The sequence below is a fragment of the Heloderma suspectum genome, chromosome 5 (assembly GCF_057233095.1).
Source record: "Heloderma suspectum isolate Gila_16-S chromosome 5, 16-S_ref, whole genome shotgun sequence".
Classification (NCBI taxonomy): domain Eukaryota; kingdom Metazoa; phylum Chordata; class Lepidosauria; order Squamata; family Helodermatidae; genus Heloderma; species Heloderma suspectum.
Genome location: NC_139462.1, coordinates 64,221,127 through 64,243,033, shown reverse-complemented (window position 1 = coordinate 64,243,033; position 21,907 = coordinate 64,221,127). Strand labels below are relative to the sequence as shown.

General features: G+C 42.3%; 1 protein-coding gene across 1 annotated transcript in view; it reads left to right on the top strand.

Moving 5' to 3' along the window:
• Nucleotides 1-21,907, top strand: part of IQCM (IQ motif containing M) — a 133,431-nt gene that overhangs the window by 89,414 nt on the left and 22,110 nt on the right. Inside the window, exon 9 of the mRNA XM_084859766.1 lies at nt 9,916-10,074. Coding sequence (XP_084715892.1) covers nt 9,916-10,074 — 159 coding nt within the window. The remainder of the gene's footprint in view (nt 1-9,915; nt 10,075-21,907) is intronic.

The window sequence follows — 21,907 nt, the reverse complement described above, 5'->3', positions numbered from 1 at the left end:
TGGATGTGCGCCGACAGCTGTCTTGTTCCGGGAAATGGGGGGAGCCATTTTCTCCTGTTTTTGCACCGTGGCTGTGCCTGCGAGTGGCGGATCCGTGATTTTTCTGGTTCAGTCCACAGAGGCAGATGTGCTCTGTGATGTGGTGGTTTGGGGGATTTGGTCTGAAAAAATCATATGAAATCAAGAATATCCCTGCCAAGGATCCATGTTTTTGCACCTTTGCTATGCCCACAAGTGGTGGATCCATGATTTTCTTGGTTCAATCAATGCAGGTAGATGTGCTCTGTGATATGATGGTGGTTTTGGGGATTTTATCTGAAAAAATTGTATGGAATCATGAGGATCTCTTTTTGATTTTATGGATCCTCATTTTACCCAGTCCCCAGTGACACCACCTCTCTCACAATGAGCAAATGGAGGCTGACTCACAGCAAAGCTCCCTCCCTCCCTCCCTCCCTCCCTCCCTCGTATCCCCTTCCCCTGCCTCTCCTGGTGGCCGGAGCTCTCTCAAATTGATATATTTGGCACCTCCATGTCCTCTTGCCTTATATTTGAATTTCAAATTATATTTGAAATATAATTCAAAAGGTTTTGTTTCGGAAATATTTAGGATCCTGTTGGAAACACATTGATCCTTAGGTAACAATTTTAAAACTAGGAGGGACATTATGGTAGGAACCTGTATATCAGAAGTGAAGTGGAAACATATTTTCACATCTGTTTCTATGGTTTCCTATTGCATCACCTTCAGAGGTTCTGTTAGTAGGGAAATCAGCCAATCTGGATAGAGGGGTGCAACCGACGTTGGATGGGATTGCATCCTCCTGAAGGATGCACAACTTGAACGTTCTCCTGGACTTGATGCTATTGAGGGAGGGGCAGGTGGCATGGGTGGCCATGAGTGCCTTGTATCAGTTTTGGCTGCTTCATGAGCTAAGCCTCTAGAAAGCAGACCTTGCCACAATTACAAAGAATGCAGCTCCCCAGTTGCTTGTGGTGGCCAGGTGACCAGAGCACATAATATCAATTTGTATCAGCTGGAACTACACAAATTCAAAGCGCTGATTGTTATCTTTAAAGTCCTAAATGGCTTGGGACCAGCTTATTTGAAAGTCTGCCTGCACCCATATGAGCCTGCCCAGCCATTAAGATCAGACTCTCAGGCTGTGCTCTTTGGCCCACCAGTAAGTTCCATCAGGCTGATAAGCACAAAGGACACGGCCTTTTCAATGGTGGCCTCATCACTGTGGAACTTCCTGTCATGAGGAATTCATGTGCTCCCCTGTGTGTTTTTAAAAACAGGGCTAAAGATCCATCAGCTTTTACTGATTGATTTGAAATTGGCTCAGGCTTTTAAAATAGGCATTTGAAAGCTGTTACTGCTTCCATTGTCTTATTGTTGATTTTAGATGATTTGAGATAATCTTGTGATCATTTATATTGATTTTGTACTATTTTTAATATATGTTTATATGATTTTATTGTGAATTACATTACTATATAAGCTGCCTTGATACGGCTATATAGCCCTTAAAGGCGGTACATAAATATCTAAAATAAATACAAAATATATATGCCTCATAATTTGGGAGCCCATTCTTTTATCCATTCCCACTGGAAATGTTTGTGTGTACAGTGTAAATATACAGTCTAAATATTAAAATAGAGGAATTTTCCATCCCATGTATTTCGATGCTGTTTTCTGCTGTCAGAAATATAACACATGCTATAAAGAGCAAATATATTTATTTTACAAAGTATAAGTTTCAGTGAAGGGTCATACTCATTTATAAGTTGGGTACAAGAAAATGGAGAGAACATTCATCTTTTGATAAAGTAGCAATTTGCTATATCTATCTTGAATAGCAGTGTATCTGATTCAAATTCTTTTCAAGTTAAGCTGAAGGGACTCTCACTGAAGATACTTCTAGAATCAAACTTCAGCACAAATATAACTGTGTGTGTGTGTGTGTGTGTGTGTGTAAAACAAAACTAAAAATCACTAGTGTTTCTGGTTTAGCCTTAAGGGTTACCAACAACAGCACTAGTAATGGGACTGGTGATGCTTCACCCATGAGTTTGTGGTCATTGTTTTGGAGCACTTTAATTTTTGTAGGCTACCAAGGCCACAATACATTGTTACAAACATAGCTAAAGAGAACACTGTACTACAGAGATTATTTCCAACCTTTTCATAACTAAAGCCATAATAGTCCTTGCAATCTTGTTACTTAGCCGTCCATATTTCATAACCATTTTTTTTTTTTACCCTCCAACCCTTAGGGACTCAAATTTTTTGGTTCCCATGGTAATCTTGGATTCCAAAAATGCTCATACATTCCATAAATGCATGGCAAAAGAGTTTAAATAAATAAATAAATAAATGACCAGCTGTCTGGTAGTTAGGCATACGTTGGATTGCCATAAGAAATAATAATGTACTACTGGTCTAAAAGTAACCAGTCACCTAAGATATAACATGTTAAATTTTTCATGTAGTGACCTCTCAATCATTAGCAAAAGGTTTTCTCTTTTATTATCAGTCTTGCTTTCTGTTGCTATTCAACTACAGTAGTGCTACCAATACTTTTTAAAAAATTATCTTTAAAGGTCTTTGGGTATTTCTTGGTTTCTGGCCTACACGCCAATAATACTCCCTCTGTGAGCAGTCCCAGAGTAGCTCTTTGTATTGAAATTATTTTGGAAGTGATTGGGGGGGGGGGCAGGGACACCCCCCCCCCAAATTACAGTATCCTGTTTTCCAATATCTTTCAGTGAATCCTAGTGAATGTAATACATTCTTTTATCAAAGGATATACATATCCAAAGAATAAGATTCATGGAGTTTTATTATCTTTATGCAGATTTTTCAGCTTCTATTTCACATTCATCCCTAACTGAGGCAACCATTTAAAAAGTCATTCAGTCAAAGATTCTCTTATGCTTCCATCCTGTCTATGTTTTGTTTCTCCACAGTAAGAATCATGATCTATTAATCTTTTGCATAACTGGAAGACTAACAGATACCCCTAAGCAACAGCTTTCAGAGGAATGAAAAAACCAACTTCATGTCATTCATCTTTTGTTGCAGTCAAAACAATTGGAGGAAAAATATACTGGTCATTTGATATATCACCAAACATGCAGTCATAAAACTTGTGTAGCTTCTAAGCTTAATAAATTACCAATGTCATTATAAAATAAGTTATAGGAAAGTATTGATGGGATCAGTAGCTCTGCTGTAACCAAATATCTGTAATAGCCTTTTCTGTTACACAGAATATTACACTCTTTCCCCACTTACCTGAGTAATTAGACTTTCTGGGGCAATGCTACCCAAGTTTGATTTCCTTTGAATGAGAGAGCACTGAAGATTTATGACATTTTTGTAATACATGCTTTAGTTGCAAATATACAAGTTGAGCAGGAGTGGGCAACTTGTGGCCCTCCAGATGTTTTGGCCTACACTTCCAATTAGCACTAGCCAGCATAGCTAATGGTAAAGGATCATGAGAGCGGTAGGCCAAAATATCTGGAGTTGCCCATCCCTGAAGTAGAGCAGATGTGGAGGCAAAGAGCAGGCATTACTACAAGGAAGCAGATCTGCTACCTCACATCAGATTCCTACAGAGAAGCCCTGTACTCGGAATGTGTCTTCAGACAACTCACACAGTTCTCTTTGCCCACGTCATTTCCAAGCAGTAGAAACAACACCACATGAGCGCACACATGCCTTAACAATAATGCCTTTGAACACATTTGACTATACAGCGTAGGGTACCAAGAAGTAAACGACCCCCCCCCCCAATGTTCCTAGGGGAATGTGTTAATTATCATAATTTTGGGAAGACCTTATATTACCACAGATTATATAGCTAAAATGAGCTGATCAGTGGGATTCTAGCATTGTAAAAAGAGCTACACATGCACAGTTCCAGCTGTGGTGCGCATACACTCTTGGATCTGGGTCCCTATGTGTATGAGCAGTATCCACAAATTTTAGAAGTCCTTAAGTTGATATGAGGATAAATTCCTACCTGCCATGTAGAGACAGAGTTGTGAGAATGAGCTATTAGAAAAGCATTTTTTGTCCCTGACAATCCTTACTTTTGATGTCATAATTCCTATATCCCATTTTCCAGTTTACTAGATAGCCTGTTTCCTGTTTTTGTCTTTTTTTAAAAAAGTAATCTATCTTTTTGCTATCTCTTGGGCTTTTAGCTGTGATTTATTAGTATTTAATTTTTTTAGCTAGTGATTTTAGGAGTATTGCTGCTCTAGTTCTTAGAATTAATTTCCCCTGGATTTTGTCAGTTTTCTGCTAGCTGTCATATGATTTACTCAGCCATGGCAAGATAATTCTGTTTTTACTCATATCTTAAAATAAATCTGTGTAATTTGGAGAGAATTGAAAATTGATCATCTGGATTGGACCCAACATTTTGCATTGATTAGCTGAGGTAATGCAATATGAATGCTAACAAAGGTGATGGGAAGCACAGACTAGAATGCTAATATATTATCACTATTACTTTAAGAGTGATTAAAGCCTTCTACACATAGGTCACTCACATCCATTGTATGCCATGACTTAGAAAATAAAGAGTCTCATAGTATGGGATGGATAACACTTTCCCTGCACTAATACTGTGTATGAGCAACTATCCTTTTTTTATTCAGTCTTGCAGAAGGAAGGCAATAATTTGTAATAGCAAATTACATGGATCTACTGCCATCCAAGACTGATGTGATATAGGCTGTCTCCCTCCAAGTGCCATATTATCCTCTGGTTCTACTTTACCCCCCTCTCCTTTTAGCTTAGGAGTATCATAGAAAATTAGATGCAAGGGACAAGGCATCAAATCTGTTGTGCATCATCCATAGAGATCTTGGAATCCTTGAGACTGAATCAGGACCTCATGCAACAAACGAACAGCCTCTTCTCCCTGCTCAATCAGTTGACATCATTTTTCTTTCCACTTCAAATAATGCTCCTTTCATATGTACGTTTGAACAAATGCCATACTGCTTGGCTCCCAAACCCATCGGGGTTGTGCAAGCACACTTCTCTGCACACCCACAAAACCTAAAGGATTTTGTGGGTGTGTGGGTGTGCCCCCTTCCCAGCTACTCCCATTTCTCTAAGATGACAAAGACACATGTTGGGAAATGGGGGAAGATAGTAGGTGAAGGATAACCAAAGGATGACCAAAAAAAGTCTCACTGGGCCTGTTCAGATGTCATGCTAAGCCACCGTGGTTTTGTATTTTTGAGTGACACATGGTGGCTTAGCGTGTCATGTGTATGGTCAAAATTCTAACCATGATGGCTAGGTAACCACCCCGGCTAACCATCCCTCTGCAGTGGGGTTAAGTGGGCCCGGGGTGGCTTACCATGTTGTGTGGCGGGATTTCCGTCATTAAAGATGTCCTCTCTGTGTGAAAAACTGGTGACCACAGAGATGGAAACCTAGACCATCCACCATTTCTGGTGATGCTCTAGGCAGCATAGCTGGACATCGGACAGCAACGAATGGAGTGACTGGATAATCAGTGTCGGCAATGCAGTAACCATGGACCAGGGATGTGTAAGGAAACATGGTGTGCTGCATGGTTCTTGGTCATATGACAGGCATGTGCGTCATGGTTAGCCTAACCCTCCCCAGTCCGTAGTTACCCTAACCACCCTCTTCCCTCTCACATCTGAACAGGGCCACTTTGAGGAAGGAGAGATGATAGCAAGCAAAGGAAGCCTCCCTGAAGATGGCGAGCAAGGTTCTTTATGGCTGCAAATGGGCTCTGTATTTCATTTCTTCCTGCAGAATCATGGGACTTGTAGTCCAGCCTTTGATTCCCCACTGGGGAAAAAAATGCTCTTATGCCACCAGCCACTTTCCATCTTCAGGTTGACTTCCTCTGCTTGCTATCATCTCTCCTTCCCCGAAGTGAGTCTTCTTTTGGTTATCCTTTAGGAAGTGGGGAGGCTGTACAGATGGACAAGAGATGGGGTGCAGGTCAGTGTGAGACCAATCAATTAATGCATGTGTGTATGGAGGGCTTGGTGGTGGTGGGGTAGCTGTGCTCCCATCAATTGGGCTTGCACTTTAACATCTGAACAAGGGCTTTTCCATAGCGAAGCACCTCAGGTGCTTACAATACTCCTAGTTGTTGTGTGACCCATGCGTCAAGTATATTAACAACGGAGAAAGCCATAAATAAAGATGGCCTTGACTATATGCTGAGTTGTTATGTATTATATTTGATAATCAGTGTAAATGGAAACTTCCTTTCCCCCTGCAAAGTCCTCTGGGGCTTTTTTGTACAGGTGTTCTTATTTAAGACTGTGCTCATATTTTTCAAAGGTTGGTTTTTGGTGTGTGTGTGTGTTTGTCTTTTATTCCTTTGCAGTATTTATTATGACATGTTATGGCAGTACTGAACCTACCTTCACATGCTGCAGCTGGACAATCCCTCAAGTATCCAACGCAGCCCAAGTTGCAGTGTATGGCAATGCAGCAGCCCCATTAACAGTTAACAGGATTTTGGGGGAATTGTTAGCTCTTGCATAACATGCTCACATATTGCTGTACCATTCCTTTCCTTCTGTTACGGAATCATAAGGGGTATTATATTTTGGCAGAAGAATGGGCCTGAATGACTGGTGTTCCCACACCAGTAGTTCTAACATCTTTTTATTTATTTCCCTAAATTACAAACCCTCCCTGCCCTGCCTTTGAAATCCTTTTTTCTTTTCTTTTTGCAATTTCACCTTTAAGCTGTTAAAATCTTGACCTTCTGAGTCTTCATTAATGAGCTTACAGTTACATTCCTGCTTAAGGAGAAAACATTGTAACTAAGGCAACAGATGCTCCATCAATTTAGGAATAAGGACAGTCTATTTTGGCTCCCCTTTTCTTGGTATACGAGCACAACATTTTTCACTTTGATGAATGGGTTGCTCTGTTTATAATTTTTATTACTAATGAACAGAAGTGTTCAATAAAAATGACATGACAAAAATGTATGACATTCACTTATTTCATGTTGAAGTAAATGAACCCTATTGCTGAAGTGGTTTCAGGGATAATATTCTCAAAGTTTATATTTGGGAGCTCTTTAAACTAGTTTGACAACTAGTTGGGACCAGAGCCTTTGGTCTCAAGTTCCAGTGTAGCTTAGTTTAATTCAGCCTTTCCCCAAATGGTGCCGTCTAGATGGATTTGACTACAACTTTGATCATAAGGCCATGTTAGCTGGGTATGAGAAGAGTTGTAGTCCAACACATCTAAAGGACAACAGGTTGAGGAAGGCTGGTTTAGTGAAAACAGAAGAGATATGTAATAGCATGGATAGGGCAGACGGTCACATTTATATATTTCTTTTGCCTTTAGAGAGCAGAGTCAATTGTGTTTGGCATATCGGATAAAAATATTTCTTGTCTTTGGAAATGTTACTTAGGCAACTCTGATTATACATAGTGGAGTGGGAAAGGCTCCTTTTATTAACTGTTTGATCTATAAAGCTGCATGGGATATTGTTAATGGCTATTATAATAATCTGGCATCTATACAGAAGCAAGGGTTGCAAACTTTCATCTCAACTTGGTCATCTCATCCTGCCAGTTCACGTGAATGACTCCTGCCATTATGCCTCTGGCACATTCTAAACAAGTGTCTAGGACTCCAAACTTTTGTGTGAGGCAAAAGCATCAGACTCAGGGGAAATTGCTTGGAACACATTTCTAGATTGTGTCTTGGATGACACAAGGATCAGAATCACAAATCAGAATTACAGAACGGCCTGTCCCAGTTGACCCACTGGTAGTGGTCTTCAAATATATAAAGGGCTGCCATGCAGAAGATAGAGCAGGCCTGTTCTCTGTTGCTCCAGAGGGCAGGACTAGAACCAATGAGTGAAAATTGCAGGGAAGCAGATTCTGGCGAAACATTAGGAGAATCTTCTTAACAATGAGAGCTGCTCAGTAGTAGAAAAAACTGCCTTGGGATGTGATGGGCTCTCCTTCACTGTGTATTCTTCACTGTTGTTGCATGCTGCTTTGCATGCTGCATTGCAGATTTTACATTGAGAAGGCGGTTGGACTAGATGACTTCCAAGATTTCTTCTAACTCTGTGGTTTTGTGAGACTTCTACCTCTGGCTCATGTCTTCACACATGGAGACATCAGTTACAAAATTGCATAGACTCTTGACCCAGGTAGAGCCCAGCTGTCTAGCTCTGAGTATTAAAACAGCTACTGGTAGATAAGAAGCCTTATTTATTTATCTATAGAGATTTCATCCTGCTTTCCCCCAAAGTCAGCCTAGCTTTTTTTTTTTCCCTTTAGGGCAATGAAATTTTTGTTTCCTTCCTATGTTGCTATATGCTGAGCAGTGATACTCTTATGTTTTATAATTATCGTTTCAAGTATTGTTGTTAGGGGGTAAAGGCTAATAAATCACTAAGGGAGCAATCCTATGGCCACTACACACTGTCTAGAGGGCAGAAAGGCACACTAGAGGGCACACTGTCTAGAAAGGATATGCTCCTTTCCAGGAATCGACCTCGGAGCCCGTGCTTTGAGGTCGGCTCCCAGAAATCCAACCTCCCCACTTGTCTGCACTGCCTCGGAGGCAGCGCAGAGAAGCCCCATCCTCCGTGCTCGGATGTGGAGCAACTAAAAAGGGGCAGGGCTGGGGGGTGTTCCGGGCGGGGAGAGCAGAGCTGTGTGTACGACACACCCTATGTGTCGTACGGCAACTTCCTCTCCCGGTTGGCCCCCCTGCTGCTAGACAGCCGAAAACAACTGACTAGTGAAAAAGAGCAAGGCAGGAGAGGCACGGAGGGAACGGTCCCCCCGTGCCTCTCCTGCCTTGCTTTGGATAGGTGGTTGCCTCTGAAGTCAGAGGTGGCCGCCTAACTACTTAGGATTGCACCCTTAAATAGATTTTGTATGCCACTGCCAAATGAGGTGGGATGGGTGGCTACTAAGGACAAGACCTTTTCAGTGGTGGCATCCCAGTTGTGGAATGCCCTCCTCAGAGAGGCTTGCCTTTGATGTAGTCTTTTCGGCGCCAGGCGAATACATTTTTCTTCTACCAGGCTTCTTGGTCTTTCAGTTTTAAAAACTCTCAAGCCACAGGCTGGCTGACGCATGTTGGGAGCTGCAGGACTTTTTTCTGTCCAAGCATGCATAGGATTGCACCCTTAGTGGGCTTTTCGACCTTTCGCTGCTGGCTTTTACTTTGGCTTTTTTCCGTTGGGTTAAACTTTTAAGATTTTTACATTATGTTTTGCATGTTGTGGTTTTAAGTTTAGTTTTGTGAACTGCCCGCAGAGCTTCAGCTATTGGGTGGTATAGAAATGTAATGAATGACATAAAATAAATAAGCAATAAAAATACATACATACATGCATATATACATAAAATCTCCCCTAAATACATACATAAAATCTCCCTTACCTGAGATGCACGTTTTGTGTTGTCAGAGATGGAGCTGGGTGGGCTATGGGGATGGGGCTTTGGCTGTCAGTGACATATGTCTTTCTCTGTCACTCTCTCCCCCCATCCTGTCCTTTAATCTTGAATTGTTGCCATGCTCCTCTATAATAAACATACAGAATGAAAACTTTGTGTTAAATTTTCCAAATAAAATAAATAAAATGACAACAGCCCTCTTCTGCTGTTGCCCCCCAGCAAGTGGTATTCAAGTTGCATGTTACCTCCCAACTGGGAAGTCCCATCTAGCCACTAGAGCTCCCAGCATTCCCCAGCCAGCCATGCTTATCTTATCTCCCTTTGATAGCTGTTTTAGTTAGTGGCCATTACCACATCTTGTGGCAGTGAGTTCCATAAATTTATTAAGCACTGAACGCTTGAAATGTTGTTTTTCACAGAGTAGGCCTTTTGTCTTTTCAGATTCTGATTTGAAAATAATAAGCATCAATAAGACTCAAGCAGTGGAATTGGTGTTCATGTTGTATCCCCCTCGTGGTCTCAACCTAATAACTGCAGCTACTGCTAAGTCAACTTGGCTGAGACCAATCATTGATGGGGAAGATGGTTACAGATATTTAAGTAAGTTGTTGTTGTTGTTGTTGTTATTATTTAGCAGACTCTGAATATTAAAAGGTGTCTGAGACTTTAAAAAACAAACAAACCAGCCTTGGGTAGTACTGAACGTGTATTGCTCTATACATCTGTATTTACATCTGTTCAGCAATTAGAAATTGATTCATTCTGTTTAGATACAGCTAGTATTATTCAGATATTTCAGCATAATCACTTCTTGGAAATTTGATAGGAAGAGCCATTTCTCAAGTTTGTTTAAAAGATAGTATCTCAAAAATGTTAATTTCAGTGAGCAGGGACAAACGTAGATTTTTGCCATGTGAAGGAATCAGGCAGATGAAAGTTTGTTTTGAAGAACTCAACGCTACCTGTGCATTATCTGTAAAGCTGTTGCATGGAGTTGTAGAAAGAGGATTGGTTACATAAAGAGTATACCACTATTGTGGCTAGTGGCTTGTGGCTACCTTGTCAGTGTAATATGAATTAGTGGTCTAATACATGCAATGGGTGAGCTGTTATTGTTATTTATTTATGCAAAAACAAAGACAACCAGATAAAAACATTGCTTTCAGTAGGTGTGTGCCATAGCAGGGAGATCGGGGCATTATTACACATGCTTTGGTTACATCAGGGGTGGGCAACTTGTGGCCCTCTAGATGTTTTGGCCTACAACACCCATCATCCTTCACCATTGGCTAGGCTGGCTGATGGAAGTTTTAGGCCAAAATATATGGAGGACCACAAGTTGCCCTCCCCTGGACATGATAATCCAAGTTGGACTATTGAAATATGTTCGTGATGGGGCTGCCTTTGAAAACTCCTCTGAAACTAGCTGGTTTGGAATACTACTGTCAGGCTGTTGAGTTCCCCCTGATCTAGAACAAAGTCTGTATAATAAAACAATCCACTCAGGGGAGTCCACATCAAAAGCACACCTAGAAAGGATGGTCGTTTTACAGTCTTTCTGAGAGTTGGGAGGGAATAGGCCAGATGGGCCTCCCAGAGTTGGGCACCTAGGCACCACTGCTGAGAGCACCCTGTCTCACATATTCATCTGTCACACCTCCAGTGGTGGTGGGATGCCTGCCCTGAAGATCTCAAAGGGAGCAGAAGTCCCTGGGGCCAAATCATTTAGGACTTTAAAGTGACAACAAGCACTTTGAATTGAGTTTGGAAATATACTGGGAGGCCCTGCAGCTGAATAACCACAGGCACATCATCTGAATAGCAGATGGAAGTTGTAGGCCAAAATATATGACCCATCAGCAATTCAGCAGCAACATTTTGAACCAGTTGTAGTTTCTAATAATTCTTCAAAGGCAGCTCTCCCACCCCACATTAGAGACTGATGCAGTTGTCCAACCCAGATGTGTGTTTGGTAGTGGTCAGAGGTATGGCACATCCCTGTTATTTCATGTCCTCTTAATGTACCCAGCTGCATGCAACTGAATGCTGAACAATTTCTTCTGGACCTCATGCCCACACACTTTTCCCTTCCATAGATATTCAAGTCTTCCCCCTTTTGCCTTCCCCCCTGCTAATGGACTGGCAATAAAGGCATTACAAAGGATGTTTGCATGAAATATTAGATTGACAGAGGAAAAAGTGGAAATAGAGCCACCTCTCATCTTTGCAATCATCTCCCTCTAGACTTCCCCTCTGCCTTCAAATAAAAAAGGCAAATTGGAATTTAGATTTGCATTAAGACAGCATAGGAGCAATATAAATGTCTCCCTTTATTATTGCCTTGTTACCACCAAATTCCTACTGACAGTCAAGCTGATGCAAAAATAAGTAAATCCGATTATTGTGAAAATAACTTCATATCTCAGTCAAGTCATTAACTTAGTAAGTGTTCACCCCATGATACATTCTTCTAATTTAATGTCTATATATTGTTTCATACCCCTTCATGGATCACTGCCTTGTTGTGGCGAAGAGGCTTGCGTAACTCAGTGAACCATAAGCTATGCCATGCAGGGCCACCCAAGATGAACAGGTCATGGTGGAGAATTCTGACAAAATGTGGTCCACTGGAGAAGGAAATGGCAACCCACTCCAGCATTCTTGCCAAGAAAACCCCATGGAACGTATCACAAGGCTAAAAGATATGATGCCGGAAGATGAGCCCCTCAGGTCGGAAGGTGTCCAATATACTACTGGGGAAGAGCAGAGGGAATTTCCAAGTAGCGCCAGAAAGAGTGAAGCGGCTGGGCCAAAGCTGAAAGGACACTCAGCTGTGGATGTGTCTGGTAGTGAAAAGAAAGTCTGATGTTGTAAAGAACAATATTGTTTAGGAACCTGGAATGTAAGATCAATGAATCAAGGTAAGCTGGAGGTGGTCAAACATGAGATGGCAAGATTGAACATCAACATCTTGGGAATCAGTGAACTAAAATGGATAAGAATGGGCGAATTTAATTCAGGTGACCATCTTATCTACTACTGTGGGCAAGAATGCCATAGAAGAAATGGAGTAGCACTCATAGTCAACAAAAGGGTGAGAGAAGCAGTACTGGGGTACAATCTCAAAAACAAAAGAATGATCTCAGTACGAATCCAAGGCAAACCATTCAACATCACAGTAATTCAAGTCTATGCCCCAACCACTGATGCTGAAGAAGCTGAGGTTGATCAGTTCTATGAAGACCTACCACACCTTCTAGAGCTAACACCAAAAAAAGATGTCCTCTTCATCATAGGGGATTGAAATGCTAAAGTAGGAAGTCAAGAAATCACCGGGATAACAGGCAAGCATGGCCTTGGTGTACAAAATGAAGCAGAACAAAGGCTAATAGAGTTTTGCCAAGAGAACACGCTGATCATGGCAAACACTCTTTTCCAACAGCACAAGAGGCGACTACACATGGACATCACCAGATGGTCAATATCGAAATCAGATTGATTATGTCCTTTGCAGCCAAAGATGGAGAAGCTCTATACAGCCAGTAAAAACAAGACCTGGAGCTGACTGTGGCTCAGATCATGAGCTGCTTCTTGCAACATTTTGGCTTACATTGAAGAACGTAGGGAAAACTACTAAACCATTCAGGTATGACCTAAATCATATCCCTTATGAATATACAGTGGAGGAGAGCAATAGATTTAAGGGATTAGACCTGATAGACAGAGTGCCTGAGGAACTATGGAAGGAGGTCCGTAACATTGTTCAGGAGGCAGCAACTCAATTCATCCCAAAGAAAAAGAAATGCAAGAAAGCAAAGTGGCTGTCTGATGAGGCTTTACAAGTAGGGATGTCAGAGAATTCCGCCACGGATCTCGGTGAGGCCGAATGCCAGTGCATTCGGCCCCCCGAACTCCGTGGCGGAACGGCCTGCCACCCCCCTGCACCCCCGCGGATCACCCCCAGGACGAGACTTACCTGGGGCGGATGTTCTGGACGGCGGCGGGTCCAGCGGCAGCCTCGGTGGCGGTGGCTGGTCTTCTGACCAGCTGCTGCCACCGCCACCGCTGCTGCTACCATTTGCAGTCTCCCCCTCCCATTCGTGATAGGCTACGTAAAGACTTACGTAGCCTATCACGTCTGGGTTAAAAAAAACAACACATGTACGCAAATGGCGGCGGCTATGGCCGCCACCATTTGCGTTCCCTATTTTTGGTTGTCTTAGTCTACGTAAATATTTATGTAGACTAAGACAGCGAAACTAAGGGGGAACGCAAATAGCGTAGTGGACGCTATTTGCATTCCGCCTTATTTTCACCGTCTTAGTCTACGTAAATATTTACGTAGACTAAGATGGCCAAAAATAAGGAAAGCAAATGGCGGCAGCCTTAGCCGCCGCCATTTGCGTACGCGTTGTTGTTGTTTTAACCCAGACATGATAGGCTATGTAAGTCTTTACGTAGCCTATCACAGCTGAATACAGGGACGCAAACGGCGGCGGCTACGGCCGCCACCATTTGCGTCCCTGCTAGCCAGCGGCCTGATGTCCAGCTGCTGGCGGAGCCGGCCAGCGGCTCCATGGAATCCCCGCGGAGTGGAGCCGGCCAGCCAGGATTCCGGGGGGAGGGACGGAGCGCCTCCACCCCCCCAGCGGAACCCGGCGGAGCCAGGTAAGGGGGGTTTTGTACATCCCTATTTACAAGTAGCTGAGGAAAGAAGGGAAGTGAAAAGCAAGGGAGAAAGGGAAAGATATATCCAACTGAATGCAGAGTTCCAGAGAATAGCAAGGAGAGACAAGAAGGCCTTCTTAAATGAACAATGCAAAGAAATCGAGGAAAACAATAGAATGGGAAGGACTAGAGATCTTTTCAAGAAAATCGGAGATCTCAAGGGAACATTTTGTGTAAAGACGGGTATGATAAAGGACAAAGAAGGCAGGGACCTAACAGAAGCAGATGAGATTAAGAAGAGGTGGAAAGAATACACAGAAGAACTATACAGGAAAGACCTGAATGTCCCTGATAGCCATGATAGTGCGGTCGCTGAACTTGAGCTGGACATCCTCGAGGGTGAAGTCAAGTGGGCCTTAGGAAGCATTACTAACAACAAAGCTAGTGGAGATGACAGTATTCCAGCTGAGCTATTTAAGATCCTAAAAGATGATGCTGTTAAAGTGCTGCACTCAATATGCCAACAAATTTGGAACACTCAACAGTGGCCACAAGACTGGAAAAGGTCAGTTTACATCCCAATTCCAAAGAAGGGCAATGCCAAAGAGTGTTCAAACTACTGTACAATTGCGCTCATTTCACATGCCAGCAAGGTGATGCTCAAAATCCTACAAGCTAGGCTTCAGCAGCATGTGAACTGAGAACTACCAGAAGTACAAGCTGGGTTTTGAAGAGGCAGAAGAACTAGAGATCAAATAGCCAACATTCGCTGCATCATGGAGAAAGCAAGAGAATTCCAGAAAAATGTCTATTTCTGCTTCATTGACTATGCTAAAGCCTTTGATTGTGTGGATCACAACAAACTATGGCAAATTCTGAAAGACATGGGAGTACCAGACCACCTTACCTGTCTCCTGAGAAACCTGTATGAGGGTCAAGAAGCAACAGTAAGAACCGGACATGGAACAACCGATTGGTTCAAAATTGGGAAAGGAGTACGACAAGGCTGTGTATTGTCCCCCTGCTTATTTAACTTATATGCAGAGTACATCATGCGAAACGCCGGGTTGGATGAATCACAGGTCAGGATTAAGATTGCCGGGAGAATTATCAACAATCTCAGATACGCAGACGATACCACCCTAATGGCAGAAAGCAAAGAGGATCTAAAGAGCCTCTTGTTGAGGGTGAAAGTGGAGAGTGCAAAAGCTGGTTTGAAACTCAACATTAAAAAAAGAAGATCATGGCATCTGGCTCCATCACTTCCTGGCATATAGAAGGGGAAGAAATGGAAGCAGTGACAGATTTTATTTTCTTGGGCTCCAAGATCACCGCAGACGGTGACTGTAGCCATGAAATTAAAAAGACGCTTGCTCCTTGGGGGGAAAGCTATGGCAAACATAGACAGCATAGTAAGAAGCAGAGACTTCACCTTGCTGACAAAGGTCCGTCTAATCAAACCTATGGTTTTCCCAGTAGCAACGTATGGTTGTGAGAGCTGGACTATAAGGAAGGCTGAGCGCCGAAGAATTGATGCTTTCGAACTGTGGTGCCGGAGAAGACTCTTACGAGTCCCCTGGACTGCAAGGAGTTCAAATCAGTCAATCCTAAAGGAAATCAACCCTGACTGCTCATTGGAAGGACAGATACTGAAGCTGAAGCTCAAATATTTTGGCCACCTAATGCGAAGAGAAAACTCTCTGGAAAAGACCCTGGTGCTAGGAAAGATTGAAGGCAAAAGGAGAAGGGGACGGCAGAGGATGAGATGGCTAGATAGCATCACCAATGCAATGAATATGAACTTGAGCACACTCTGGAAGAGAGCGGAGGACAGGAAGGCCTGTCGTGCTATGGTCCATGGGGTCACGAAGAGTCGGACACGACTGAACGACTGAAAAACAAATGGTTTCATAAGAATGATTATGTGGCAGTTACAGAGTTGTTGCCCTGTGATGTGGGTTAAACTTGGGTGGGTGAACGGGGGATAGGTACTACAGTAAATTTCATGCAGCTAATTCCCTGGAAAATGTTGGCTTTATTTTCTTTATACAATTTAAACAAAGAATGCTGCCCCACAACTGAATATCACACCATTATAAAATGATTCCTCACTAGTGATATTGCTGAACCTCATAATTGCCTGGCTCTAAATACAAATCTGATGCATTTGTAAAGCGTGCCAATATTCTGAAATGGGTATGATCCTCCTGGTAGTTCTTCTCTGGTTCCTTAGTGTGGAAGCCAGGCACTCTGAGAAAATTAAGTTCTCCAAGGTCCCTAGGACCATTTCTTGCTGCACAGTTCCAAGCACTAGGGAAAAAGGGGGCAGGGCGAGATGTGGTTTCCTTCCTTTCACTGCTGTTGCCTTCACAGAACTACTGAAGCAGCTAGGTAAGGGGTTCATGAGGAGTTCGAGGCAGAAATTCAGGCCCTTTTGCTCTCCCAAGATTATTGAGAACTGAACTTTTGTCTGTCTGCTTGCTAATCAGTAATCTTCTTTTTAACTTATAATCCTTGTTTAACTTACATTGAATATGTCACCAAATGTATTTTGCTGGGTTTGCAGTTAACCCAGATGAATATCTCTCTATTTAAACAATTGGGAAATAATGCAATAATTGGTGCAGTGAAATTATTATTTGATTGTTTCATTTAGCACCAATTTAAAATGTTGCATCTGGATGTATTTTAACTTGTTAAATGGTTGCAAATCTTTCTTTTTAAAAAACAAAGAATACCCAGCAATGCTCCATTCTGGGCTCAGGTATCATTTCTGGGGACCCGCGTAACAGATGTTCCTTCCCACTCATATACCATCATCCCATCCCATACATATAATCTCATGATTTGTATTTATAGCCAGGCATAGTACTCTCTCTCTCTCCCTCCCTCCCTCCCTCTCTCTTTGTCTCTGAAAGATAGACTAACAACAGAGTAATTTTAAATATATCTGGTACTAAATGTTTCGGCTTCCAAACTTCGAAGCTTCGAAGATCATGCCTGAATTAGAAAAAAAAAATCTCGGAGAAGCCCTGATTCTGCGAGGATAACGCCTTAATTTTTAAAAAAACATCCGGAGCAGGGGATAGGAGGGGGTAAAACTTAGTCTCATTTGAAGGGATACAACAACCCCCTGCTCAATGCAGGAAACCTGATTCCCAGGCAGTCTCCCATCCAACTACTGACCGGGGCCGACCCCGCTTAGCATCCGAGATCAGACAAGTGCATGCAGGAAAATAGCAGGAAAACAGCACAGTGCTTGAGTGTGAACTGAGCTTGTGCATTCGATGAAGCACTGCAACGGGGAAAATGGGTGAGTGTGAATAATCATGTTTTAATGCAAGAGCGTTTAACACAATGGGACACCGAATTCATTGTGATGGCGGGTGCAATGAAGATCGGCCCTTAGTCTATCAATCTTTCTTATACATTCTACCTTAAGACTGATGGCATCCACAGTGGATCCAGAGCCTCCTTGTTGCTTTGCTGTTGTGTTGCTTTACGCCCCCACCCCCAGTGGCGAGAAACATGATAATTATGGAAATTTTATCATGATAGCCTTGAGTCAAAATCAGTGCTTTTCTAAATATCCAATCAGGTTTATATTAACCAATTCCATGTCTTATGAAATAAAAGGATGTATAAATTAGGCAAACAATGATTACTTAAGAGTCCAAGTATGTGCAAAAGTACAGTAAGTGAACCCCTGGTTGCTTCAGCTCAGTTAAAGGTAATAATTAGAATCAGGTGTTTAAGTAATTAATTAGATCTTCAGGAGTGATTTTGGGAGGCCCCACCCTATAAAAGGATCAGAAACTTTGTGAGTTTGCTCTTCACCATATGGTTCTGTGGAAACACGTCATTCCACGATGAAAAGACATCTCTGATTACCTCAGAAAAGCAGTTATTGCTGCTCATCAGTCTAGAAAGGGTCACAAAACGATTTCTCAGGATTTGGGGCTCTACCAATCCACTGTACATCTACAAATGGACATGGTTCAAGACCACAGTGACTCTACCCAAGAGTGGTCATCCTACCAAAATCTCCCCAAGAACAAACTGGTGCATCATCCAGGAAGTCAAAAAGAACCCCAGAGTAACATCGAAGGATCTGCAGGCCACTTTTGCCTTGGCTAATATGAGTGTTCATGACTCAACAATCAGAAAAAGACTGAACAAGAATGGTGTTCATGGGAGGATAGCCAGGAGGAAACCACTGCTCTCTTAAAAGAACATTGCTGCCGGTCTGAAGTTCACTAAAAATCACATCAATGATCCCCAAGACTTCTGGATCAATGTTCTCTAGACAGATGAGTCAAAGGTAGAACTTTTTGGTGTCAATGAGAAATGTTATGTTTGGCAAAACACACACACACAAAATACCAAGTTCGAATAGAAGAACCTCATCCCAACAGTAAAGCATGGTGGTGGCAATGTGATGGTTTGGGCCTGCTTTGCTGCCTCAGGACCTGCTAACATTGACACAACTATGAATGCTGCAGTGTAGCAGAAGATTCTAGAGGAGAATGTCAAGCCATCCATCCATGGCTGAAGCTGAACCAAAAGTGGGTCATGCAACAAGACAATGATCCTAAACATACAGATCTACAAAAGAATGGCTGTAGAAGAAGAAATTCCATGTTTAAAATGGCCTAGTAAAAGTCTGGAACTAAACCCCATTAAAATGTTGTGGTGGGACCTGAAGAGAGCTGTTCATGCAGGGAAGCCCTGAAATGACACGGAGTTGAAGCAGTTCTGTGAGGAGGAATGGGCCAAAATGCCTCAAAACTGATGTGAGAAACTGACCAACTGTTACAGGAAATGCTTACTTGAAGTCATTGCTGCTCAAGGGGGTGCCACCAGGTACTGAATCTAAAGGTTCACATACATTTTCACACATGGATATTGAATGTTGAATCAGTTGTAGATAAATAAGTGTTGAAAAGGCATCTGTTTGTGTGTCATTTGTTTACTCAGGTTATCTATTGTTCTTTAAGATTATGGGGTTAGATTAAGATCTAATAACATTTTAGGTTGGGAATCTGTGACAGTCCTAAAGGGTTCACAGACCTTTTCTCACCACTGTGTGGAGAGAGAGAGAGGTGTAAAGCAGCACAACAGCAAAGCAACAAGGAGGCTTTGGATACACACACACACACACACACACACAACATTTACTCACAGATATTTTGGGCTGTAAGTCCTACTGGCAGCACTGGCTCTCACTGCCCCTCGGATCAGTATCCCTGACTGTTATGATGCTTTGTCCCGCCTATAAACTGTTCTTCTCTCCTGTTTGCACAAGGAGCTCTGGGACTGGTAGTTTCTGGGAGAGCACGGCACATAGGGAAGCACAAATCTCTCTCTGAAACAACAGGCCCTAGTTTAACTGCATAAACACAGTCTTTCTAGGGGCCTGGGCCAGCAACTCAGAATGTTGCTTGTCCTGCTCTAACACTGCTTCTGGTTGGTGTCAGGAAATCTCACAAAACTGGATAACAGGTACACAGATACAGGGACGTAAGTTTCCACAAATATCTTCAAGTGTGATCTACAATTTAGTCTCATTTCCCCCTCTCATGGTAATGGGATTGCAGCCTGGGCTGGGCCCCCATAAAGCGTACCCCCTCCAATCATGCTTCGGCCCTGACTCCTTGCCAGCTGGAGCTTTGGGCAAGAGGAAGACTAGAGATGCATTGGTAATCTGGAATACATTTGGAACTTTAGTGTGGGATTCAGCCTGTGGCTGGTTCCAGTTAGTCCTTGGGGATTGTCAACAGCCCCCTGGATTCCAAGGGAAAGGACCAAGGTAAGAGATTATGAGGATGAACTGTCTTCTCTCAAGCAGGAACTGGAGACCTTTACTTGTCTTCTCCTACCCTTAAACCTGGAATGGTGGGTGTTTGCTAGCATTGTTTGTAGACAGCAAGGTCTTCTTCAGGAAGTCTTTCTGGATTTTCTACCCTACACGACTGAATATTGTATCTTTCTGAGTTACAGTGGTTATTAAACTACTTGACAAGAGAATTGCAGCAGTTGCCTTGAAAAGAGATTAGTCTATTAAAGAAAATTCTTCTGTGGCACAGCAGCTTCTCTTCCTGTAAACATTGCTGGAAAGATAGCCCTGAATATTTCTTATATGTTTTACTATTAATTCTGAAAATACCGACGCAAGTCCCAGACTTCCTTTGTTTCTTGATTCTGCTTCAGTGACTTCTATAAACTCTCAGTAGTTTGTACAGGAAAGAACTGGACACTTATTTACAGATTTTATATTTTGTAGTAGTTTTATACTGTATACCTATACCCATACCCATGTACCTGGGAGCGTCACTGAAATCAATGGGACTTATATTGGAGTGAACATACATTGAATGGCACTTTTAGAGATCATTTGGTCAGATAAAATTCAAGACTTAGACTAGAATTAGACATTGCAAGAGCTGTGTGGCTGTTGCCTGAAATGGATGCCCATATTTCTTCTTCCTCCCTCCTCTATCTAGTACTACAAAGTAGGTAATGTACTTTCACGATGGTGTGGGTTGGATCCAGAGGTGCTCTTCTGTCACTGGCAGGGCTCCCTCCATTTGCAGAAGGGACTTGGATCCAGTGGAGGCTCCTGCTAGAGGAAGGATGTCAGAAGTGATTTTTTGCCAGTTCCCCATTCCCTCTACAGCATTATGCAGTCTCCCACAACCCTCCAGAGCAGGTTCTTGGGAGGCAGAGGGGGCTGGAGGAGGAAGGAGGAACTGGTGAAAATCCTGTCCCCATTTCCTCCATTGGGAATATCCCATGAACAGAGATCAGTTTACGGAAACTCTGGATCCAACCCTGTGTTTTCTTGCCCTATTGCACTCCATTGGCTGCCACTTGTGGGAGGTGGGGCTTTGTAAAAAAAAAAGAAAAAAAGGAGAAAGATGAAAAGCAAACATGAGGTGGCTGCTTTTGGTGGCAGCCTATAAAGTCTTGTCTTGACTTCAGCATGTACGCCACTTGTGTACATTCAGAATTGCCTCTCGTTACTTGAAAGGGGATGATCTGTACTTATATTTACTCTGTCCATTAAGATGTCATTTCTGTCTAAATTTGTTACTTTTTATTTGTAATATGTGGATCTTCTCAATGTCAATTGCACACTACATTTTAGAGCAATTGGCTGTGACTAATTTTCATTAGTAGATGAAAATTAGTAATAATTAGTTTTATAGGTAGAACCGCAGGCGGGCAAAATATTAGTTCCTCCGTTTCCTGGCTTGCCTGGTACAGACTGACTGGTAAAGTCAAATATTGATTATTTTGTTGGGGGAGAGAAGTAGAATTACTGTTAGAATAAGATTAGAAAAATAATTGGGCTATTCTTTTCAAAATGAATTATACATCATAACTAAATGTTGTAGAGCTTTCCCTCTAAATTTAATAATAAATACAAATTTAAAGAAGAAAAGCAGTTTTGGAGTTTGAATGTGGGCAGAGACAGGGAGCTCAAGAGTATTTAGTTGGAGGTGGCTGAAACAGGCATTCTAGGCGTGCAGTTGCTAATGTAATATCCGAGGTGGTCCTGCTTAATTTTAAGAATCTGCTTGTTAATATTTGTAAATATTAGAAAGACATCATATATTTCCAGTGTCCTTTTTCATCCCAAGGACACTCAAGCTGTAATCCTATAGGCTGGGAGTAAGCCCCATTGAACATATTGGGGCTTACTTCTGAGTAAACATGCATAAAATTGCACTGTAAGTCCTGTTGTGATACACCTGGACACATA